The 26,817-nt window shown below is 37.3% G+C and overlaps 2 protein-coding genes across 2 annotated transcripts in view; both read right to left on the bottom strand.

Annotated features, from left to right (window-relative positions):
* Nucleotides 1-15,050: 15,050 nt before the first annotated feature.
* On the bottom strand, nucleotides 15,051-23,228 carry LOC127526686 (intestinal mucin-like protein). Its single transcript, XM_051922827.1, has 5 exons — nucleotides 22,567-23,228; nucleotides 20,608-20,736; nucleotides 19,654-19,693; nucleotides 16,247-16,370; nucleotides 15,051-15,570 (listed from the first exon to the last, which is right to left on the bottom strand). Exons 1-5 carry the CDS (start codon nucleotides 22,726-22,728, stop codon nucleotides 15,537-15,539), a joined length of 489 nt encoding a protein of 162 aa, XP_051778787.1. The 5' UTR covers nucleotides 22,729-23,228; the 3' UTR covers nucleotides 15,051-15,536.
* LOC114645307 (mucin-2-like) overlaps nucleotides 22,894-26,817 on the bottom strand; it is a 32,564-nt gene continuing 28,640 nt past the window's right edge. The window contains exons 15-17 of the mRNA XM_051922500.1: nucleotides 26,774-26,814; nucleotides 24,507-24,629; nucleotides 22,894-22,965 (exon numbers count right to left, since the gene is read on the bottom strand). Of these exons, the coding sequence (XP_051778460.1) occupies nucleotides 22,894-22,965; nucleotides 24,507-24,629; nucleotides 26,774-26,814 (236 nt within the window). The remainder of the gene's footprint in view (nucleotides 22,966-24,506; nucleotides 24,630-26,773; nucleotides 26,815-26,817) is intronic.

The raw sequence follows: 26,817 nt of genomic DNA, 5'->3' as shown, positions 1-26,817 counted from the left end.
ATTAATTTAAGAATGGTTACAGAGATAATGAAAAATGGCAGAGAAAAAAATAGGTATTGTTCATTTTCCAGAGTGCTGTGATTCTGGAGTCGATATGTTTTTTAATTTGATTTTATATGATTTGTTAATTGTCTTTTCACATGATCTTTGGGGGTCAGAGTGCAGGGTCAGCCATCTTATAGCACTCCAGGAGCAATTCTTAGGTTAATCAACTTTAGCACATTATGTTGAAGATGATGCAGGTGTATGGTCTGTCACCAGTCATGCTAATGTCTCCTAACTAAAGCTCCGTTCAAGGTCAAGTTGGATATCTTGGTCATGTCAAGAGAAAGAGAAAAGAAAGAGTGTGCAAAAAACTTACCAACAGTTGATCAAAATTGTTATCACAATTACAAAAAGCAACATGAACAGCTATGTTGATCTGTTGGAAATACTGTATACTGTGCTAAAATAACTGTCCTTTAGCATTGATTTAACTTCTAAGACCAATGGAGCATCTTACGTAGGTAGATCTCTGTGCAGTTTGGTAATCTTGTAAATAAAAGGTTAGATTTATTTTTCATGTCAGTTTCTACAGCCAAATGAATGCAATTTTTCCTGCTTTCTCTATTTTTTCACCATCCTTTTTTTCTGGAAGAGTTATTGTATTTTCTTCTGGTTTTCACAGAAGGTCGATCCTGGTGATGTTACTGTAGTAGCATACGTCATGGAGCAGTGCTGCAGGTAGTTGTGTCTGACCACATAGAGTTAGGTGAGTGACACAAATACTTGTCTCCTTATTTGTTTTGTAGGTAAATGTAATGCCTTGTTTTGGATTACTTGTATTGCATGATGCTTTCATGAAGTGCCTTCTTAGGAAAACTTAGGTGATCCAGGGTCACTTTTGCACCTACTGTAAATTGTATTATTTCTCTATGTCTGCTGAATTGTAACACAAGAACAAACAGACAAATTAGCATTCTAATTTATTTATAAAAATAACTGAAAGCTAATGTAAAGAAAAAACAACCTCCTAGTTCTATTTGATGTCTTCAGAGTATGAAATAACAGCAGAGCAGTGAAATAACAATTATAATATCCTGAAAGAAAAGTATTATAATACTAAACACTGCTTCTTGATTCAGATAAATAAGCTGTATCCATCAAATTAAGAAATCCCGTAAATTTTTCTGTTGTTATGCACCTAAAATCTGGAAGAGCTTGCCAATAGGAATTCGCCAGGCTAATATAGTGGAGCACTTTAAAACACTGCTGAAAACTCATTACTTTAACATGGCTTTCTTATAGCTTCATCTTAGCTAATTTCTGATGCTCTGTATAGTCAATTAATTATCATTATTATTCATGGTGGCTCCAAAATCCGTACTAACCCCTACTCTCTCTTCTGTTCTTTTTCCGGTTTTCTGTGGTGGCGATCTGTGCCACCACCACCTAATTAAAGCACCATGATGTCCCTACATTGATGGATTAAATACCAGAAGTCCACGTGACCGTCATCATCAAGTCCTTCAATGAGAACCCTGAATACAATGAGGACTGATTGTGAGGTCATTTACGTTAGGTAGAATGCCTAGAGGGAGCTGGGCGGTCTCATGGCCTGGAACCCCTGCAGATTTTATTTTTTCTCCAGCCGTCTGGAGTTTTTTTTGTTTTTTCTGTCCTCCCTGGCCATCAGACATTATTTTTATACTATGTTAATTAGTGTTCTCTTATTTTAATTCTTAATTTGTCTTTTTCTTTTTCTCTTTCTTCATCACGTAAAGCACTTTGAGCTACATTATTTGTATGAAAATGTACTGTATAAATAAATGTTGTTGTTGTTGTTGTTAAATCATTCAAATAGTATGTGCAAGGAGTAACATATTATGATCAAAGTGCCGACACCAAAACAAATTTAGAGAGGGTTACTGGATTTTCATCAGTGGGTCGATGCATGATTGCAGTACAATTAGAACTTGCAGTATTTTGGATTCACAACAAATATGCCTGAGACACCATAAGCAACATATTAGAATAAACAGAACTTCATCACTCACAATGCCGAACATCAGGTTTGCACTACAGCTGAACAAGTCAAGCTGATGCTATGTCTGACAAACATGTGTTAAGTGGCATGGGCTCTTGTGTACAGGAAACCTAACACGATGCACTGCATATACCATTGAGTGCAACAGAGTATCATAAAGGAAAGAAAATTAAAATAAAACAAATTAAATAACATAGGGATAAAAATTCAAGAATGTCTCATCTGTAGCTCTATCTACCACTGGATGCAGAAAACTAGGCTGCTCAAACAAAATTGGTTAAGACTTACTATCATAACACTTCATTATGGATAAAGTAAAACAGCACTCAAGGTGGCACACACCATTGGTAAGTAAAACACACATTAATAAAAGCTGGTGTTAAACCACTGAACTTACCATTTAAAGAGTTAAACTTTAAGTCTGAAAACTGAATCTCTGCGATGTTATTTAATCAAAATAGTGGTACACCAACAAAACCACAAATGTACATAGTGACAAATGATCTTGATAATGTCTGATCATTTTAAATAAGTTAAATCCTCTTCTCCATTACATATGCAGCGCAGAAATAAACACAGTTTCAATTATGAAATGTGATTTATTAGAATGATGTTTAAAAATGAATTAAAATGAAAAAGATATAGCAACACAAATCATAAAATGTAAGGAATAACACTATACCCAAGTTATAGTTATATGAAATAAAAAGATGTTATGGCATTGCAAGTGTGTTGACTATAATTTTTGATCACTGTAATGCTACCCTGGTGAATAAAAGTATACATTTCTTTCAATAACATGAACATTTCTGAGTGACTCCAAATTGTTTAATACCTTGATTGTGTTGTACCATAACTCTTACTTTAAGGCATATATTTGGGAAAAAATAAAATAGAATTTTTAGAAAGAAAGAAACAAATAAATAAGTCAGAAGGCAATCATTAAACAAAAATGAAGAACAAGACACAAGAGGTCTTCTTCTTCTTCCGTAGCTATTCCCATTTTTATACTGGGTCGCTATTTTCTTTACTAGACTTCTTCGATAGAGGCCCATTTGGCATAATTTTTTCAGCTGGATGCTTTCCCTGATGCCATCCCTCCCCATTTATCCATGCTTGGGCCTAGGAGCAGATCTACTATGAAACTAATAAGTTTAAGCTTCAGGGCCCGTAATCCCAGAGGAGCCCCAGAAGCACCTTTAATTTGAATAACCCCATAACTCAAAAACTATAAGGAATAAGACATTTGTATTCACAATGCAAAACTTTTCCAATCATCTTCACCTACAGGTTGTATATTTGTAAGCCTTCATGTCATTTTGCATTTTTGTGAATTATGTAGTGATCAGCGACATGGGTCTGCATGTAATTCAGGTCATTTAGAATTCAAGTAGATAGATCCTGGCTCAGCTCAGACAGACTTCCCATGTCCTGTGATTGTGGGCTTTAAGAATATGATATATATTAATTTACAGGCTTGTAATCTCTGAGGATTCATACCCCAGTGACTGGTGTGGTGTCTCCCAAACAAAGCTCTGATTGTGTGAATCTCATCATTGTTGTCTAGTATTCCATGCCAAAAAATTAAACTTTATATTATTTTAAGAACCAATTGTCTTAAGCAATGTCTTACTGCAAACCAGACAGGTGCATTTAGGTCTGTCTGGGCATTGTTTTATTAACAGCCTGCATCTTTCCTTGACTAAAAAGGAAATGAGACCCCTGCCATATCCTGAGATAGCTGGACACTTTCACCTTTGCTACAGTTTGTTTGCACAATTTGAAGTGCTAGCGTAAGTTGTCATAAGAGTTTATTGACCTTCCCATTACTTGTGTTGACTTTGTAGGTGCAGCAGTTATGACTAAAATTAAATACCAAATAGAAAATGTACCTCCCAGGATTTAAAACAGCTACTGCCTTTTTTTCGAGTTTGTCAATCTGATTTAACTTCATATGAACTCACTGGGATTTCTTATAAGTGATATGAATAAAATCATTCAGCTTCTCAAAGGAAATTGACTATGTTGATATTGCTATCAGTACATCTTCATGGATGTGGCTGATAACATTTTATCTTATGTATATATGCATATATATTCATTTTCTAATTTCTTTAAGATACAGTGAGAGACTTACTGTAAATGGATATATTATACAGTATTTCATTAAATTAAATTGTATTATACTGACTCCCACGACTGGCCTTTGCTTATGCGGACTTGCACATTTTCTCTGTGCCTAGGTGGGTTTTTTGCCAGGTTCTTCGGATATTCCTTTCACATTGTAAAGATGTTAGATTAATTGGTGTTCCTCAATTCATTTCACTGGTGTGTGCGTGTGATACCTGTGATTGACTGTCGTTATGTTCAGGGCTGATTCTTGCCTTGCTTTCAAAGCAGCCAGGTTAAGGTTTGCCCCTCTTCAACTATGAAATTAGGGCAGAGAATGTAAAGTCTGTTATAATATGATAAATAAAATGTTACAGTGTTTAATGCTGTACAGCTCTGTGCAATGTAAAATTGTCTGTGTGGCTATTCCTTAGTGCCACATCCTAAAGATACTGTATGAATCTTAAGTCAAATAAAGAATATAAATAGTTGGATGAGTGGCTATTATACAGTCTATTTATTATTACATTTCCCAAACTCAAACTCACTTAATCCAGTTCAGGTTCACATAGTTCCAGTGCCTATTCCAGTAGCAAATGGCATTGGACAGGGAGCCAAGCCATTGCAAGGCCTCTTCACACACAAACACACACACATCTCCACTCAGGAAGTCATTAACCAAGTTAATATGTCTTTTGGTGATGGAGGAGGACAAGTGATGTACCTTAAAGAAAAACCCACGCACACATGGACGACTCCACACTGACCGTGACCAGGATTCAAACTATGGATGCTGGATCAGTGATGCACCAGTGCTATCAAATTTGCTTTCTTGCTGCCCAATATTATATACTTAACAAATCTAAATTCAATGCAATGAAAAATATAGGGAAAGCAGTAAGGGACCTTACTATGTTGGTCATGGCCCCTTGCTAAATAATGTAGTAGACAGGTGTTTGTGAAGTTGACTGGTCCTTTAAATGAAAATTTGGATTCAGGATTGCAGGAATTCCCGAGGTCACTGGGAGGATTTGCAGGGTATTCCTGACCATGGAGATGATCCAGAAATTCAATCCAGTCTTAGTTTTGATGAACTTGGAGTAGAAGAGTTGGTGAACGGAAGGGTTAAAGTGAGGCCAAAGGGAATTGGAAAGGTTTGGCGGTGTTTCGATGGAATTTGTGTATTAAATTGTGGGCATGTGAACAATGCAGCCTTCATCTTAGTCAGGGATGATGCCTATGTAGGAAGGCCTAAAGGCCAGTAGGTTATTTGCATTTCCTTTACTGGTTTTGTATAAAATTGTCCTCTGTATGTGCCTCCATCATGCGTGCTTTACAAGAAATTGCTCTTTTTATGTCTTTGCCTCTTTTAATCCTTATATGGGTTCTGGAGCAGCTCAAGAGCACCCTCTATTGGCCAAAATATCTATATCAAAGTTGTTTAGTATGCCTTTAACAGATAATATTAGTTGAGGTTAAACATTAAATGTGTTATTACCTAACTTAGCCATCCCAAAACTGTCACTCAGTTGATCCCTGCAGTAAACAAATCATTATTTTCAACATCTAAGGAATTATTGGACATCCCACCTATTAATCTTTCTGAATTATATCATAAGTATTTTTTGCTTATTCCTGTTTTGAATGCAGCATATCTCAGAGTGATTTGTGTGGGGAAGGTGTGGATGTGGAGTCAACATATAACTGTTTCTCTGGTAATGGTGGAGGAGATGTAAGATGTTGGATAACAAGGTTGTGCTAATAAACAAGCAGAAGGGAGTGATAATGAAATACAGTGCCTATAAAAAGTTTTCACCCCCCCCCCCCCCACCGTTGGAGATTTTCACATTTTATTCTTATACAACATTGAAACATGGTGGATTTAATTTTACTTTTTGACATTGATCAACAGAGAAAGGCTAAAAATAGTCCAAATTAATTACAAATATAAAACACCAAATAATTGATCATGTAAGTATTTACCCCTTTAATGTAACAGACTTAAATCGTCACTGGTGCAGCCCATTGGTTTTAGAAGTCACAAGAGTAGTTACCTGTCTGTGGGTTTAATAGCAGCATAAAATCACCTTAACTGGAAGATCCAGCTTGTGTTGAGTCAGTATAGTGGTCTAACATACACGATGAAGACAAAGAAATAATCCAAGGAATTCAGTGAAATCATGTTTGAAAAGCACAAGTCAGGGGATGGTGACAAGAAAATATCCAAGTCACTGAGCCTCCATTGGAGTCCAGTTAAGAAATGGAAAGGGTATGGCACAGGTATGAGGCTGCCTAGAATAAGCTGTCCACAAAAACTGAGTGATCGTGCGAGAAGATGACTAATGATGGAGGCCATCAAGAGACCTATGATAATTACAAGCTACACTGGATGAGACAGAAGAGACTGTGTATACAACTGTTCCCTGGGTGTGTCACCATTTGTAACTTTGTAGGAGAGCCACTATTAAAACAATAAATGCATATGACACTTTGGCTCGAGTTTATCAGAAGGCACATTGGAGAGTCTGTAGTCAGCTGGAAGAAGGTTCTGTTGTGTAATGAGACCACAATTTAACTTTTATTTAATCAGACTACATGTCATGTTACACTGCACACTATCAAAGGCATGCCATCCTCACCATGAATTAGGTTGGTGGCAGCATCAGGTTGTGTTGATGCTGGCCTGCAGAAGATCCTAGAAGGCTTGTGAGGGAAGAAGGTAAAACGAATGCAGCAAAATGCATGGAAATCCTTGAGAAAAATCTAATCTGGTTTGTAAAAAGTTTGCCACAGGAGGATAAAGGCTTAATAATAGCAATGTTAATGTCCTGGAGTGGCAGAGGCAGAGTCCAGGTCTCAAATCCAGTTGGGAATTTGTGGCTGGACTTAAAAACCGCTGTTCACTCGCAATCTCCATGCAACCTGACATAGCTTGAACACTTTCACAAAGATGAATGGGAAAAACGTACACTGTCCTGATGTGCAAAGTTGATAGAGGGTGTCCTGTGTACACAGATTCCAGTCTGTCATGGCTGCCAAAGCTGTATCTACAAAAAACTGACTTGAATACTTATGCTAGCAGTTATTTTATGTTTTATATTTGTAATTACATTAGACCACTTTGCAGAGATTTGTTTTAACTTTGACATTAATGAGTATTTTCCTGTTGATCAGTGTCAAAAAATCACTTCAATACTTCCAAGATGTTGGATACATTTTCACTGTAAAAAAGATGAAATGTAGATAATGTCTCTCTGTGCTTTATATCTGAGCATCAATGCAATGAATGGTGGTATGTGACAGGAGACCAGATCCTAACAAATAAATATCAATGAAATGGAAGGGATAAGAAGTTTCTCTTACTAATGATCATATTACTTACAGCCACCGTACCCATATTGTGAAACCATTGAAAAGTACACTTTCAACTAATGATGCCTAATAAAATTCAGCATACTGTTTTTATCAGTGTTTACCATACAAGTATACCTGATCCAAGGCTAGAAACAGAAGGGTCTCCACCACCTGCTTTAGCAAAGTTCAATGAATGTGCTCTTTCTGTGCTCTTTCATCCTCCTCCACTATTTAAAACTCTAACACCTTTAAAGAAACACCTCTTCTAATGACTGATTTGTATCAGAAAAGCAGAGGATGAAAACAGCCCTATTCCCATTGAACACTTCATTCTTAGCTTATGAACAGTCAAGAACTAGAGGTGTTCTTCTGGTCTTCTGTGAGGGGTAACAGCTGTGACTGTGATGGGACAAACATTGACTTACTGGGACACTGATCAAGGTAATAGATGTGGAGATGAATGCCTCATGAGTTTAATTTTTACATAAAGTGTCCAGGAAAACACAACATTGAGCATTAATTGGATAGTTATTTTTATTAATATTTCCTTAATATACAGCCACAGTCCAGAATATGATATGTCTTTGCTTTCTCAGTTTTTCTTCAGTGTATGCTTTTCAAATTGACTTCGCACATGTTTTGCCTTTAGCAAAGGTGAGTACCTTGAAAATTCTCTTGCATACAAAAATTTTAATAAAGACAAAACGTTGCTTTTATCCATTCAGCAAAATCGCAACCATGCACTGCAGGCATTAAAAAGGACTCTGTATCCTGTATACAGTGCAGGTGGAGCTGAGTATCTTATCATTGCATCCTTTGTTCGTCAGACGTCAACACACACCAAAAGTAAATACACATTCTGAAATAGGCCTTTTTCTGGCCAAGAACCATAAAGGGTGTGCTCCTGATAATATTAAACAGCAAGTCCTATATCATCTAAGATAGAGTAGTAGTATTGAAACCGCAGTTATCTGAGCAGTGGTGCTGGTTACAGCAGCAGTGAACAGAGCCTTTAGCGCTGACATTGTTTTAATGCCCATACATTATAATAGTGACTTTTTATTAGAAAAAATAGGATTGAATTGAGTATCGATGAATTTCTAGATGCATGAGTCTTTCTACAGTAAACGATGTAATATTACCAGGATGGTGTTTTCCCTACTGTAGTGCTTCTTTCATTGTTCAGATAGTACACATATTATTAAACTTTGCTATTGCTATTCTAACCTATGCTTCAGGTGATATTATAAACATCAGAAAAAGTAAAATCAAATAATGTGTGCTGATTTGTATAATGGTGACATATAGATGCAGAGGGCAATTCTGGTGCATCACAGGATGTGGTAAGGATTCTGCATGACCTCTTCGAGTCTGAGGACCTCTCAAGAGACACATTCAAGCAGATTGTTGACTCTAAGATTCCCCTGTGGCTGTTCAAATATGTGTGCCATGTGGTGAGAGCGGCTTTCTGCACTGCACCTACTGCTAACAGGATAAGCTTTGACCCCATGAAAGCCCAACAAGGAAAAATCGGTTACAGAAAATGGATGATCTGTATTGTCTAACTTCAGTGACGCATGCTTATACGATTTACATTTGGCAGACTTGTTAAACTGTAACCATGTAAATATTCCAGGCTTACACAATAGCACACCAGTTCAATCAGCCATTCTTATTTACTGTTGGGGGGGGGGGTCCTTTGGTCTTTTATGCAATAATGAAAGATGCAATAGAATTATTATTATATTGTAATATTCATCTTTGCCTAATTGTTTTAAAATGTTAAGAAAATATATCCCTTCAATGATTTCAGTATCAAACTGCTATTATTTAACAAAAGAAAAAATGAAAAGTATGGGATGTTGGTATACTATCTCCACACCAGGGGTCAACTTACATTAACTGTTTTACTTAATGGGACACCGAAACAGCAGTGGAAGATTTAGCATCTTGGCTTACAAACAACAAAAAAATGTAAATGCTTTAGTCTTTTTACTCAGCCACACAAGCTAATCTGAACTGCATCTATCTTGAGTGGAGCTGCCCCATTTTCCATGATGTTTTCACTGTGGCACGGCTCAAGGTATCTAACCTGGGGTAGATGGTTAGAATCTATTGGAGAACTGTTAAAACACATACTAATTTAATAAACACTGATAAAGATAAAATACACATTATTATCACCCATGAAATATTCTGAATGAGTGTTATCTTTGAAATCTTAATAATTGGTCTCAATCTGTTAACATCTGTCTGAAGTAAATTAAGGAAATGTTCCCCTACCATTCAAAGTAATGATGATAATCTGCTTGGATAATGTAAGGCAGACAAGATTTTCAAGGTGACTGTAAAGGATAGAAGTGTTGTGCAGTGCTCGATCAATTGGTTTCACAATTAGAATAAACAGGAATTAGAGTAAGAGTGTATTAAGATGGGGTGGTTATTTTTTTTAGTTTTTTGTTATATTATTTATTTTATATTTCAATCTATCTATCTATCTATCTATCTATCTATCTATCTATCTATCTATCTATCTATCTATCTATCTATCTATCTATCTATCTAATTTTATAGATTAAAATCATAATTGCAATTTTGTATGCAATAATCTTGACCCCTCTGCTTTTGAAAATTTCAGACCCATCTCTAACCTGCCTTTCTTAAGTAAAATTCTAGAGAAGGCAGTCATTATGCAGTTAAATGACCACCTCAATAAACATGCTATTCTTGATAAATTTCAGTCAGGTTTTAGAACAAATCACAGCACAGAAACTGCACTCGTTAAAGTAGTAAATGACTTGCGGGTAAATGCAGACAGAGGCCATTTATCTGTTCTCATCCTCCTAGATCTGAGTGCCCCATTTGACATCATTAATCATAATATTCTTAGAAATCGCCTTAGTCAATGGGTGGGCCTCTCTGGCAGTGTCTTAAATTGGTTTGAATCCTACCTGGCAGGGAGGAAATTCTTTGTTAGTTGTGGTAATTATAACTCAAAGACCAATGATATTTTATATGGTGTTCCACAAGGTTCTATCCTGGGTCCACTGCTCTTCTCAATCTACATGCTTCCGTTAGGTCAGATTATCTCAGGGCACAATGTGAGCTACCACAGCTATGCTGATGACACACAGCTGTACTTATCAAAGCACCTGACGACCCTGATTCTCTTGATTCACTAACACAATGTCTTACTTGTATTTCTGAATGGATGAATAGTAATTTTCTAAAGCTAAATAAAGAGAACTGAAATTTTAGTGATTGGCAATAATGGATACAATGAGGCTATCAGAAATAAACTGGATGCATTAGGATTAAAAGTCAAGACTGAGGTAAAAAGCTAACTAGGAAAAGAAAATCCAAGCACATTTCAACAGTTTTGATGTCGCTACACTGGTTACCTATGTCATTCAGGATTGACTTTAAAATTCTGCTTATGGTTTATAAAGCCTTAAATAATCTTGCCCCATCTTATATGTTGGAATGTCTGACATCTTATATTCCAAATCGTAACCTTAGATCCTCAAATGAATGTCTCCTTAGAATTCCAAGAGCAAAACTTAAAAGACGTGGTGAAGCGGCCTTCTGCTGTTATGCACATAAAATCTGGAATAGCCTGCCAATAGGAATTCGCCAGGCTAATACAGTGGAGCACTTTAAAAAACTGCTGAAAACACATTATTTTAACATGGCCTTCTCATAACTTCACTTTAATTTAATCCTGATACTGTATATATCCAGTTCATTATAATAACTATTCATGGTGGCTCTAAACTCTGTACTAACCCCTACTCTCTCTTCTGTTTCTTTTCCCAGTTACCTATTTAGTGGTCTACTCAAAGCACCGTGATGTTCCAATATTGGATTAAAAGCCAGAAGTCTGCATGACCATCATCATCAAGTCCTTCCGTGAGAACCCTAAATACAAAGAGGACTATTTCATTTATGTTAGGTAGAATGCCCAGAGGGGACTGGGCGGTCTCGTGGCCTGGAACCCCGGAAGATTTTATTTTTTTCTCCAGCCGTCTGAAGTTTTTTTTTGTTTTTTCTGTCCTCCCTGGCCATCAAACCTTACTCTTATTCTATGTTAATTAATGTTGTCTTATTTTAATTTCTTACTTTGTCTTTTATTTTTCTTTTCTTCATTATTTAAAGCACTTTGAGCTACATTTTTTGTATGAAAATGTGCTATATAAATAAACGTTGTTTTTGTTGTTATGCATGATAAGCAATAATTTTGGGGATAAAGTTGTTGGTATTCTATAGTATATAATGGATTATTATCATTTTTGCATGCTCACTTTTTTATTGTTACTTTGAATATTGTGGAAAGAAAGATTGTGAAATTTTCTTTATTGACACTTTTGAGATATTTAACAAAGTCCCTTGTGTTCCTGTTAAGTAAATGAAGAACTGGAAAAGAAAACATTTTCACTAAATGCTGCTTGTTACATTCTAGGAAACATACACTTGTTTACTTAAAAGTTTGGTACCCATAGAAAGTGTTGTTGTAAATATCTCTTTTGAGAGTGTCTCCTGTATCTTTACTGTATTCTGAGTAAAAAGTAAACTAAATAGCTTGAGAAGACAGAGAGGAGGCAAGCTCTAGTACGACTGTCCTATTTCAGATTCCAGGTTTTCTGCATTAGGCTCCACTACAGCAGAAGACAAAACTCACAGAACACTTATTGAGTTTTCCCTGCAGTAATAATAACTGCCATTCTGCTATTTTGGTTAATCTTGTTTCTTTGTTATGTATGGTCTGTCTGTTGGTGCCCATAAAAAGTGTAGCTACCATTTCACATCATGCATATTGTGACAGACTCACAACTTTTAATCGATAGCTGCTGCTCTGATATTTTAGTCTTAATAAGCTAAAAGTTTTGCCACAGAAACATCTGATGAGAAAAATCTAACCCAGTAAAACTTAATAAGTGGCTCATCTAAAACCAACATGTAAGAGATGGGTCGACTCTATTCAATGGATGGAGAGTGCGCGTCATGGGCCTAGGTGCAGATATGTTCTGTAGGCTCTGAAACCAACTCTCATGATAGTATTTGAGAATACCCAGGGCAGCTGTTGTAATGTTGTACAGTGTGTTGAGTCTCCACAACTTCTGTTGCCAGAACATGAGTGTGTGCTCCTGACAAGGGGCAGCTGTGTGGACCTGGATGTATTTATGTATTACGGTTCTACTGCCAGACTGATCTCCTGCATATGAAAAAAAAGTCATCTCAGATAAGGGAGCAGTGGAATCTTTGGATGAAAGGATTCTCTTATCAGACTGGACGGCTCTACACAGATTGAATTCCCAGGTTGGGGTAGGTGGCTGGTTGGTCAAGGTCTTCAGGACTGTGATTGTGTCTGACTTTTAGACTTTCTCTTTTACAATTTTATTCTCCATTGTCAACTGGCCATCAGTTAATTAATGAACAGATAATGTTGGTTTCCATTTATGTTAATCAGTTTCTACCTGGTTCCCCATGTGTTTTAACAAATCTGTATCTTTATGTCTACTGATTCTGTATTTAGTAATTTGTGTAATCTATACTTGTATTTTCTCTGGGTTTGTTCACATCACTCTGCGCCTGCACAGAGTGAAGTGCACTCTATAAAAATAAGTTGTATTGTATTATATGTATGATGCGTTGTCACTAATGATAGTCTAGCTATCATGATGATGGTATAATGATGGCTGAACTACAATTTAATTAAGTGAAAAATCCAATGGCTGACTTCATGTATTATTTGGGTCATGATTCATCACCATTAATATTGTTTATGAAATTAACTGATTATTTTCAATACACAGTTTCAGCTTTCTTTTATTCACATTAAACATGAGGGAGCACAGTGATAGCACTGCTGCCTCACAGTAAAGAGACCAAGGTTCATGTCCTGGGTCTTTCTTGCGTGGAGTTTGCATCTTCTCCCCACGGCTGTTCCTCCAGGTGCTCCGGCTTCCCACCACAGTCCAAAGACATGCAGGTTTGGTGAATTGGCAATGCTAAATTGGCCCTAATGTGTGCTTGGGTGTGTATGTGTTCACCTGCAATGGACTGATGCCCTGTCCAGGGAATTAATTGTTCATGCCTTGTGCCCTGTTCTAGCTGGGATGGACTTCAACTCCCCCTACGACCCTGTTTAGGACAATGTCAGTTAGAAAATGATTGACTGATCTTAAAAATGAGCAAAATTCATACACAAAATAATTATATTTCTCATTTACAGCAAACTAAAAGCCAAGTTAATACATATTTTAAAGAAGAACTCTTAAACCAAAGCCAAATTCTCTTCCACAATGACTTATCTTTTATAGCATGAAACTCTAGCTAGAGATTTCTCCCTACAATCTCTACACACATAATGGAAGTTTTGCCTCCTGTCATTCAGGTTGGACCTGTCATGTGGCTGAAACTCGCAATGTGACTGCCTTTATGTTGATATGTTGCATTATACAAGGAGAGACGAACAGAAATCATTACTTGTTTAATTGACGGAACTTTCCTCCTGTTTTGACTCATTTTACACCAGAGGTTTGCAGCACTACCACAGACCCCATTGTCCTTTCACTTTCTGATCTTCTTTAAACCACATTTTTTTCCTTTTGTGGTTTACATATTACATAATTTACGATAAATGATAACTGTATTTTATCATGGTGGCTGGAAATGCAAATTGTTATCTGCTGACACACACAGAACACACCCAATTCTTGCCCCTTTAAAGTCTTGCTCATTTAGAAAGAGAGGGAATGAAAATGTGTTTTTGAGGAATTCCAGATTTGAACAAAAAGAGTGACATGTGGACAGAATGATTTACCTATGCTTTAAGTTATATTTGCTCACCTATCAGTAAAGATTATGATGTTTGGTTTAAATGGAACAGTTGCTAAGGCTGAATAAGTTTACAGAAAAACTCTGGTTAAGTACTTCAGAAACACACAGTAAACAAAATGGCCATATAATCAACAGACAATAACTGAAGATATACTGTACATTCTCCAATCCTGCTTCCCATTCACGGCTTTACATATGGTAACTACATATGTGGAATTACCAAAAATAATTCTCTGAATGATGTATAATTTTAAATAATGCAAATAAGAACATGCCAGGTTATCAAAACTGTAATCATCTTCTACACAATCAAAATGTTAGAATCTGATGCGCAGTATATAATGAAGACACTGGACATTAAACCTCAGGGTCACTGATTTGCTGTGTGATCCTGAGTAAGCCACATAATTCCCTTTTTGTGCCGATTTTTGTATTGTATCCTGATCTTGAAAATCAACTTGGATAAAGGCAGTCCTAGTAATAGTAATGTGGTATAGAAAGCAATCAGAGCTATTGGGGTCTTAAATGATTAACATTTGTCTTTCCAAATCAGACCTTAGCTGATTTTTGTAAGGAAACTGAATTTCCCATTGCATGCACTTGAGGCACAACTTTGTATATTCCTGTGTGTATCTGGATTATGTCAGCCCACAATAATAAACTACATTGCAGAGTTTATTTAATTATTTTTGGAACAGTGTATTACATCCCTGAGGGAATTATGATTATGTCTTTTCATATGACCTCTGGAGATCAGAGTGCAGGGTCAACCATCATTTATGACATACTAAGAATGAGAAATGTTAGACAAGAATATTTCACATTGCTTTTATTTGCTAGGAAAGTAAGATTTATTGATTAATATGCAAGGCTTTAACATCTACTTCTAACACATGAAAAAAGTGACTAATTAGCAGCTGACATTAATAGCATGAAGCAAAAGAACAATAAATAGAGATTTTCATTCAGAAAACACGGTCAAAGTAACAAAATTCATTCAGGTGTTTATAGCGTTTTCAATGAAACTCCTCAGTTGCAATTTTTGGAAGGTATCTCCGGGTCCTTGTTCTCTTGAAGTCAGGCCCACAAGAAGTGGTGCGACAGTCGCACTTGTCCACGTAGATGTAATTATAAGTCTTAATGGTTCCATCGCTGCAAGCCAAACTGATGGTTTCATTGTGGGTCTTCACCTCTGGCAGCAAGTACATCAATGCTGCATGCTGGCTGCTGAGGCAGAGTATCTACAGGACGGAAATAAGAGCAATTAGAAGGCACTAACTAGGAATGGATGGCAAACAAACACACAGTTATGATCTACATAACAAGCAAATCTTTATGGCTTAGAGATTATGCACAATGGCCTACTACAGCATCTACAGGCTTAATTTGTTTATGCATTTTTAGAAACACATTTACAAGTTTATTAGAAAAGTCTGTCATTTTTTCCATTTGTAATTTACTTAATTATTATTTATTTGTTTTTTAGATACTTGCATGATTCACTATGAATATAAAAATTAAGATGTTTCATGTGGAGCTTGACTAAAGATTAATTCACACATGAATGAAAAAATACAGTTGTGTCTTTAGGTGTGAAGGGAAGGGTTTGTAAACTGTATCTGATACAGAGCCACCCATAACTAAATATTTTCCATTCTTTTCCTTTCCACACCTATTCTTGATAAACTGCAGACAGCTTTTCTTCTAATGTACTTACAGCAGCCACGCTTGCCATCTACTGGTCAGAAAGACTACAGAGTATGTGATTCTGACACATACACTGAACATATTATCCTCTAAGGAATTACGCCCAGTGAAATAATTGATCACCCTTTCAGATGATCTGCCAGTTCCTCGAGACCTAAAACAATATATCCAGACTCTTGACTGAAGGGTAAAGCAGAACAGGGTGCTTACTTGGAGTAAGTGTCACAGGCGCCCTCACAGAATGTCATGTCAATGGGTTGTGAAGACTTGCATCCCCTATCACTTATAAAGCTGGTAATTGTCTGAAGCTTACAGGACTTGTTCTTCTCCAGACCTAAAAAGGGAAAAAAACATGGTCAGATTCATCACACTATAAATTGTCTTTCTTTTTTTGTTGGGAATGTTTGCTGTAGATGTAAATAATTATTGGTAACACTTCAGAGTATGGGCTTTAAGGGCTGCCTATAGTGCCATCTATTGGTCACTTATCTATATTACTAACCGAGAATGCTAAACCGGATGATGGACGCAGGCACATCCGGCCATGGGCCGTAGCTGCAAAAAGACGTACTGCGCAGGCGCAAAAAGAGTCCGCGAGAGTCGGCTGAGGAGCCGAGAAAGGCGGACAAAAGAGGGCGGACAAAAGAGGGGCGAGAGAGGCGGATGAGGGTCCGCGAGAGGCGCAGGCACAAAAAGAGTCCGCGGAGAGTCGAAGAAAGGCGGACAAAAGAGGGCGACAAAGGCGGATGAGGGGGCCGCGAGTGGCGGACAAGACCACAGAAAAAAGGAGTGAGCACATACAAAAAGGAGTCACACGAAACTAAACACACCAAAAAAAAGAACAGACGAGCGCACAACAGCAAGGCACGACCACACCCCCCCCCCCACCCTACAGGCACGGGACGGGACACACACCAAGAGGGGGATTCAACAAGCCCATGGAAGACAAAAAAAAAAAGAACACAAAACCACCCCACAGACCCTACAAGCAAGGGACGGGACACACACACACCCAAAGCCACATCTTCTAAAGTGAACGTCGACACCTTCACACTAGGCAGCATAGGTGTCGGCATAGGTGTCAAGCCCATGGAACACAAAAAGAAAGAAGACGCTTGCGCAACAACAATCCTCAACCCCCCCCATCAATAAGAAGTGACACCCAAAACCACATTTCTAAAGGAAACGTCCATATTAAACATACGTCATCTGAACACCTTCACACTAGGCAGCATAGGTGTGAGCATAGGTGGATCTCCTTACAATAAAGCACTATTAACCGTTCAACTGCAGAAAAGGCTACATATTAACAGTGAGTGCGATCCTCCTTATTACTTATCCAATGCATGACGTAGACTGAAACGGACTTTTCGCAAAGCGGTGGCAAATTAATTAAAACTACAAAATAGCGCGTCACAAATAATGTACACGCAACAACGCGGCAGTCAAACGCCACAAGCAAAACATGCCCGTCGCGGACATCAACGCCAGACACCTGCTAAATGCTTACGCCAGTTGGCTGACAACGCCTCAATAATGAGTCCACTATTGAGGAAAATTCATTGGGATTAATGAATGTTATTTGCAATCATTGTCATTCACTTAACTTCCCAGAAGAAACAACTGGCAATACAAATAATGAATTTACACGTTGTTGTCAAAAGGGGGAAAATTAGACTGCCTCCTTTACATATAATCACCACGGACCAAGTGTCATTGAAACAAAACCAGAATAAAGCATGGTCAGAAATTAAAGACAGAGTAGAAAGGAAAGTAAAACGTCATAAACAGGTTGAACAAGGGGGCCACGCACATGGACAGCAGGTTACAGATAATGAAGACCGGAATTCAAAAGCTTGAAAAACATGAGCTCAACTGACCACAGATACAAACTGAAACGAGAAAAACTACGGGGTCCGTAGTAGTCCACAATGCACCACGTAATAGTACGGACGAAGCTCTGTATTACCGGTGGGGGACTCCAGAATGACACGGGCAAACGCTCCGTATTAAACGTGCGTCATCCGGACACGTAGCTGCCCAGCGGGCACGGGTTCAAAACGCCGGGGGTAGGCGAGCGAAGCGAGCAGGGGGCGAAGCCCCCTTGTTGCTATCTAACAAAAGGTCTTGTTATGTGCAACAGAAGAAATGCAAGTAGCCCCATTCTCACCCTCAACTGTTTGTTGTTATGTACTGCATCTGTCTATTATACAACAGGCTAGCAATGTTCTGAAGGATTACCAAATTGTTTTGCTGCAATACCATTTGGATTGTTGCTTTTTTAAAATACTATTAAGCTCAAAGTGCTTCTAAGTACAGTATGTTGATAGATATAGTGTGTGGACAGGGACCCTAATATAAGCCATAATAGTGAAAAGACTACAACTGTTCTTTTATTCTGTGCATATCAGTCAACAATTTAATCAGCACCACTCTGTATTGACACGTTGTAAAAGCGTCTATAGCCTTGCAGCAGCCATTTCTGTAGTATCTGGTTCTGTGTGCAAAATCACCAGAATTCTTCCTGGCATTAAGCCGTCTTGTGTTCAGAATCTCTTTTTCTATACTAGTATGTTCCATCTTCTGAGTCACATAGATGGTAAAATTTGAATCGGGGAAGACTATGAATTGTCAGTGATAACTAGTCGGCCTTCGGTTACCCTTAAGCACAGTAAATTGCCCTATTTGTGAGCCTGTTACTGTTTTGTTATACACTGCTGTCATTCACTACCACTAAAATAATGTAAGAATAGTGGTTAATAGAACAAGGTAGAGTAATTACGTGTTTATACTACAGCACTGCACTTTACTCTGCTATCCTCACCAAAAATGATTTATGAGCATCAAGCATCTAGTCCCCTTACCAAGGTTTGTAAATTTCCCTGTAAAGTTTTTAATTTTTCTTAGGTTCTACTTAACATATTGTGGTGGGAATTCCATTATCTGTCATTATTTAATTGATTCAAAACCTATGTGATAGTGTTATAATTATTTCATGCCTTGACACAGTATTATGATCTTCATTGTGTATTTCCTGGTTGACCAAGATTCTGTATAAAATTAAAAGACTTCTCGTGGTGTTAGTGTGTTTTTAACTTTGAAACATTTCTCATGCGTTCTCCAACTTGATTTCTGAGATTTTACATTACCAAAATGTCTGTCTCTCAGTTTGTTCTAAGGTTCTGGCTCTGCCTTTTTCTATCCATGTCAGAACACCATCTTCCATAATTATTACTTAATAAAAAGAACTGCAGTTTGAAATTACGAGTAACGGAAAGAACTTCCCTGCAAAGGACTGGTGACAAAATTGCTTGTTTTGTTGTACAAGAAGGCAAACCGCCATCTTTTTAAAATGTGCTGCACCAATTAGATGAATTGTTTTAATAATCTGTTGACTAGCTGACAAAGAAATGAGGCAAAAGTACTGGCAAACTTCTTACTTATAATATATGAATAATAAATATAATACACATAAATTGTTAACTTTTCAAAGTATTTATGGAGCAGTGTTGGAGAAATTGAAATATTTAAATCATAAGGAAAAGTTGTGTCATATATTCTGGCGATATTTCCACCTTGATATATAGTAAATATTTTTTCTTCTTGCAAATACATACATGTTTTACAACTGCCATCAGGAGCAGTCTGTATAGTTCCCTACAAAACAAACAAATACAATTATTCAGATTGGATATTGTTTCTTTATAAAATACCATCCAAAAATCACATATACAAAAGAATTCCCCCATGTGTTACATCATTCAGCTATTTTTTAAATTATTGATAAATGTTAAGTAATAGAAAAAAGGAAGCTTGAAACACATGATCCACAGTTTTTAGAAGGTACCACCTTAAACAGTTGCCATTTATAAGTTCAAGGGTCCTTTATGATTTGAACGAGATACAGAAAATGGACAGATGGTCCACATAGCATTGTGATTATCATTTTTATGTGTACATCAATAAATGGAAATTAGGAATCATTTTCTGCTCTGTATAATACATATTATATATGTATACACATAAAATATTATGATAACTGTAAAAACAAAGTCATTCAAATTCCAACATCCATACTGTGTTCCTTGTTTTTGGGTTTGAGGCCTCCTAGCCACATCAGTGGCGATGTTCAAATCAACCTTCAAGTGCATTACAATACAAACTCAATCAGTATGGACAAAAGACCACCCACCAATTAGCCAAACACCAAATGTTTACATTTTCAAGTAAAACTAAACCTCCATGATAGCTCAAGAACTGTTCAAAGTCATGGAGAAAATATAAGGACTCAGTGAACAGTCTAGGTCTTTACATTAATGTTGTTGGGCATAGGTGCTTTCTATTATCCTCTTTTGATTATAATAATGTTTTACTTTATTTGAATCAGCAGCTAAGATCATTTACTTCTCTTGATAGATTAACACCCCAATACCTTACTTCTGATGTCAAAGTATTCTGTCCATCTCAGTGTGACTGCAAATAGCTCATTCCTTTTAAGAAACGTGTTAGTCAAAGTGAAGGACCAGAATTTTATAATTCACGTTTAACCCTACACATTTGGGCAGGCTTACTGGCTGGCAGTTTTCAGGATGGAACGGAGGACACACGATATTTGCTACTGTTGATATAAAGGTATCTTTGATGTGGATGCAACTGTGTACACAGCATTTATCATGTTCAGGAGACCATATTTCACCAGGCTAAAGAAAAAAAAAGAAGAAAAAGTAAAAATTAGAATTTATAAAAGCAAAAATAAAATGCAGGATTATGAAAGAAACTCATTGGTACAGTCCTTTTGAACTTTTGCTTAACTACATTACTTAGTTGTATTTTCATTTACAGGCTAGTGTAATCTTTTGGTTGGAATATAATATTAATAAGAAAAATCATTCTGTGTTTCCTCCCACAGTCCAAAGACATGCAGGTTAGGTGCATTGGCGATTCCAAATTGTCCCTAGTGTGTGCTTGGTGTGTGGGTGTGTGTGTGTGATTGCCCTGTGGTGGGCTGGCGCCCTGCCCGGGATTTGTTCCTGCCTTGTGTCCTGAGTTGGCTGGGATTGGCTCCAACAGACCCCCGTGACCCTGTAATTAGGATATAGTGAGTTGAATAATGGATGGATGGATGGAAATCATTCTGTGTGCCTTACTTTAGAGATTATGGTGATGTTCCTTACTTTTAAAGGTCTTTAACAGATCACCATCAAAGACCGTTTTCAAATTAAAGCAGTAAATATCTTGTCTCATTCTCAAATCTGCTGAACCCAGTTGGAGCCTAACCCAGGAGTAACGGAAGCAAGGCAGGAAACAGACTTTGTACCATCATACCACCCTTGGTTTAATAGCATATACTCAACTACTTTTAACAGTAGACATCATCATGAAAAGCTTTACTTTCTGTGTGCTATAAACATCATAGTTATCTTTAACACTAGACCACAAACAAACTCTGGAATATGTTTCAGGTCTTTAAAGATTATCATTATTAACATTATCATTAGTGCACAATTACAGCTTTATGGGGTTACTACCTGTGTAATTAATCAATGAAGACCTCAGTGTTAACATTTGCAGTGTACTATACAATGCTTATTTTTCTGTTATATGCCATTTGGTTTGGGATTCATAAAATCAGTGTTAGTGTTTGTGATGTGCCATCTATAGGAATGATAACTGCAATGCATTTTATTACTAAATATGTTTGTGATGTGCCACCTGTTGGAATGACAGAGACATAACAACCAGACACTTATCCTTTAATTAAGGTGGATTACTGTCACATGTACAGAGTACAAGGCAGTTCTTACTTGTATGTGCTAATCAACATGCTTCATCCCTTCATTTTACAAGTAGTAAGTTAGCTTTTAATGATTTTTTTACTGATGCAATGATGAGTCAAACGCAGCTTTATTTTCAGCATGTTCTGTTTAATAATAAGAAATGTCAGCCTTGCCCTTCTAGTCTGTTCAATATGCCATTGTGATTGTTGTTGCGTCCCAATTAAGCCTGACAGATAAAAGGAAAGTGAATGAGAAATCCTCCTTGGCTTTAATGGTATTTTGTTTATCCAATCAAAAATTCAGTCCAGTGCAAGTCCTCAGAGTGCAGTAACACACAATAATTTAAATTGTGATTTCGGATTCTCACAGTCTGATCTTCATTTTCATTGTACTAGAAATTATTTTGGTCTATGGTAGGTATCAGGCAGCAGGTAAAACAAAATTAAAAAATAGCATTTGCTAAATTCCTTAGGAACCCTTATTCTTATACTGAATTTCATCAATATTTGCTATTTTTCAGGTGCTTAACAATTCACTTTCTGTTTATCTGTGACTATAAAATGTTTTGCATTATCTTTAAAAATAGTTGCATATAACAAAACATGACTTACTGAGTACACTGGGAATATTTACCTGCTTAAATAAGCAGATCTGCTGTGGTTAAAATAAAGAGAACCACCCCGATGGAACTGAATCTTTGAAAACCCATGTGAAATACTACTGTGAAAGAAAAGGTAACCAGGAGACACATACCTTGATCAGCTGATTGGCTCCACTGTACTGTATATAACATTGCTCCTGGATACACTTGCCACAGCACTCCTTCTTTGATGGGTGATATCTGAATCCCTGGAAGGTGGAGAAACAAAATATGTCAGGTTGCTGTGTGGATTGTGACATGCGTATAGTAAGCATGACTTGCTTTGTCTGCTCTGTGGCGCTTTACACTAAAGCATTGCATTTTATAACATTAAAATACAATGAGGTGTTTACACACTGGTTGAACTTATAAATAGCCCATCTGATTCCCGCAGTGCTGCATGAATCGGGTACGTGTGCCACGGACATGCAAAACCAGAGTCACCGTGAAGCCACATCTCCTCCAGAGATTCGACACACCTTCTCCTCTCTCAAGGTAAGTGTGCCCATTTTCTACATAGCCATTTAAAACAAAAACAACGGTAAGACTATAAATAGTTATAATGTGAAAAGTGATTGTAAACCACATGAAGATGAGAAATAAACCTGCATTTTAATATTTCATTTATTTGACTCTGTATAAATTTCACAAATACAAAAAGAATATTGTGAAGCATGTAGCTTTATGGCAGTGCAGTAATTTCCTACCCAAAAAAGTCTTAGCCACAAATTAAAATTGCAAACACAAAGTGACGGGAAACATTTAAATATTGACGTGGCCCTGTGTCAAAGGCAGCCAGTTTTGAGAGGAAGAGTGTTAACCTTCCATCCATCCATTATCCAACCCGCTGAATCTGAACACAGGGTCACGGGGGTCTGCTGGAGCCAATCCCAGCCAACACAGGGCACAAGGCAGGAACCAATCCCGGGCAGGGTGCCAACCCACTGCAGGACACACACAAACACACCAAGCACACGCTAGGGCCAATTTAGAATTGCCAATCCACCTAACCTGCATGTCTTTGGACTGTGGGAGGAAACCGGAGCGCCTGGAGGAAACCCACGCAGACACGGGGAGAACATGCAAACTCCACGCAGGGAGGACCCGGGAAGCAAACCCAGGTCCCCAGGTCTCCCAACTGCGAGGCAGAAGCGCTACCCACTGCGCCACCGTGCCGCCCAGTGTTAACCTTCTAGCTTTAAATTTGTTTAATCCAACTTAAAATCATAGGATTTCAGGGCACCGTTGGATTTGTTAACATATAGTCACCGATCAAGCTAACAGGCACATCCTCCAAATGTGGGAGAAATAAAAGTTGTCTCAGAGCGCAACGGCTGGGATTCAGAATCTGGACTCACAAACTAATGCGTCACCCATATATTATCAAAGTATTTACAGAACAGTTTCAGTAAACATTTTATAACAGGATTACAAGTTTTATGAAAGTTATCACATTTTAGTTTATTTTATAGAAGGAAGCATTGCTGTGGAGAAGTTGTCAGACTATAACCCTTATTTGGATTTTTTAGAATTTCTTCATCTTGCGTTTTACCGTACATGTCATCATTAACGTAATGTGAAAAACAAATTCTTTGGTATTTCGAAGGTGTTGATTCAGAGGTTTTCAGTGCCCCTGAGTAGTAGTAAGCAACAGCAAAAGAGGCTGCTTCTCAGTGTCCTACGATTGGGCAAATGCTAGGTTAAATTGCTAGATTTTTCTGTTTGACTTTTCCAAAACTTTTTGGATGAAGGCGTCAGCCTTGTATTTTAATGCTATGTCCTTCACAACTATTGTTTTGCTGTCGTTTATCTTTAGTTTGTAAATACCTATATGATTCATAGTCTACCATGGTTATTGGGTTTCTATTTATATTGCAATGTGCTTTGTAAATAGTAAACTATGCACAAAATACTCAGAGACTGATCACTTTGCAAGCTCTAAATGCAAAAGAACACAAAGTACTGGTAATAAGCAGAAAGCTTTACACTCAATTGTAACTCCATTGATGTGAATAAGGCATTATCACTAATAAAGTAGAAGAGGAGGACTCACCGGCTCACAAGTCTCATCACATATCATAGGCACACAGTTAATGATGTGTAGTTTATCTTTAGGATCGATTTCCTGGCTGCAGACACATGTCTGGCATTTATCTAGCGGAACTGGAACTCCAACCTACGGACAAAAGAAGCAGGACAGCAATCAGTGTTACAGGAAATATAATATTTCATGTCACCTTCCCCTTAAGTATCGATTAATGGAACAAGTTAGCAATGAGTGGAGTTGAAGTTGTTACATGAGGAGACCTTCAGATCTCCATGGTGACATATTTGGAAAACAGTATGCGAGTATGAAATAACAATATACTTGTATGTTGGTGAGTAGACTGTTTTTTTGTGATTTTTTTAAGAGGGACTGTCTCACATTTTTAGGACTACCTTGTTCATTGTTATAATAAATCACTTTAAATATAAGCATAAACAAGTTTATTTTAAAGGTTTTTCAAATTCAATACACTCAACATAAGACTTGTTTTAAATTGATTTGCAATGTCTTAGAATGCTACTGTATTTAGCTTGTGCATACTTGCAGATGGCACAATTATTGTAGGATGCATATCTGAGGATGATGAAAACATTTATATCAATCCACTAAAAGAGGTGAATGAACCAATAACCATTTTTCTTTGAATGTTGAAAAGACCAAAGAAATGGTATTATGGCCCCCTCTTGTGGTTGTGTGAGAAATAGCAGAAAAACTATAGTAGAACCTGAATACAGGAAACCACATCATTTACAGTGTTTCCCTGAAAATAAGCCCTACCCCAAAAATAAGCACAACTCAAGATCATCAGCTGAAAAGTAAGGCGCCTAAGGCCAGGTTTATACTTCACACGATGTGGCGCGTGTGCCCAAAACATCCATTAAATTCCGAGGACACCTTGCCACAATATCTCTGAAAAGGATGCTTAATGATTACATCCATCAATTCGGGGATGCACCCATTCCAGCATCATTGTAGGTTCACCAAATCCCCAAACCTTTATGTCTTTGGATGGAAAACTGAGCACACTGTGGAAACCCACCAGGAAAACATGCAAACTCCAGACAGGGATCACAAGGGACGTGACTCCCTGCGAGACAGCAGCGCTAACACTCTGCCACAGTGCCACTCCATATGTGTAACTATTAGCAGTATTTATTATTTAAACAAAGTTAACGATTTATCTGTAAAATGTAACATACATATTTTTAATGCATTTCATCATGAAAGTGATAGCAAGTGTAAATCTAAGAATTCTAAATGTGCAGAGAGCTGGAATATTATAAATTTAATGTGATCTGTGTGGCGATGCTGCTGTCAGGTCAGGAGGAAGCCCCAGAAGCATGTAGCGATTTAACAAGTGGGTCGGTTTAAAGAAGACGTTTATGACAGTCTGCTTTAATGATAAAGTAAACTACAAGGTTAAAGCTGAAATTTCCACTTTAATCACAAAATAGACATTTTTATTATGTCCTTATTTTTTTTTCCTCTATGGCTCAAATATGCCGCCATACATTCTGATGGTATTGTAAAGGTGCAAAAAAAAAAAAAAAAAAGTCCGCACATCGACCCTGGAGGATCCTAAAAGCGGCTGGAGTAGCAAGAAATTCAGGCTGAAATTCAGGGTTTGAATGTGGAGAGTTATGACGATATTCCAGAAGATGATATGACCGTATTTGGATAAATGTACAGTATATTGTTGTACATGAATAAATATAAGATATCCCCCGAAAATAAGCTCTAGTATATCTGTTGGAGCAAAAATTAATATAAGACCCTGCATTATTTTCGGTGAGATATGGTATAATGTTATAGATTATTCATTGTGGACAGGGACCTCATGTTTTCCTTTTACTGCAGAGGGATCCAGTCAGTCATTATTTTCATCTCCATTGCTTGGTTAGTGGAATGAAAAAATTTAAATATAAGCAAAATCCAACAGGATACCAAACAGGCAGACAGAATTATTGGTGCTGATGTAGATGACACAATAAAGGTCCAATTAAGGGTAATGCTGAAGAAAGTAGGAATTATCTCAGTTAATGAAAGACACCCATTACTGTGTTTTAAAATGATTTTTGAAAACTGATCTTAGAGTAAATCTTGTTTTCAATTGTGTACATATTACCTTTATGTGTTTTGTTCCCTTTCTCTGTGAATTCACCTGACTAGACGAATTCTGTTTTTTTGTATTATAATGAGTGAATAAAACCTTAAAACTGCAACTTACTGCTCTAGAATTGAAACGCTACATGGAAAAGTTCCATATGACTTACCTGGTATTCCACAGAATTGAGGACACAAACATCCTTTGGCTCTG

This window comes from Erpetoichthys calabaricus, chromosome 2, assembly GCF_900747795.2.
Source record: "Erpetoichthys calabaricus chromosome 2, fErpCal1.3, whole genome shotgun sequence".
Lineage (NCBI taxonomy): Eukaryota > Metazoa > Chordata > Cladistia > Polypteriformes > Polypteridae > Erpetoichthys > Erpetoichthys calabaricus.
Note: the sequence above shows the minus strand (reverse complement) of the source record. Positions and strands in the feature narration are given on the sequence as shown.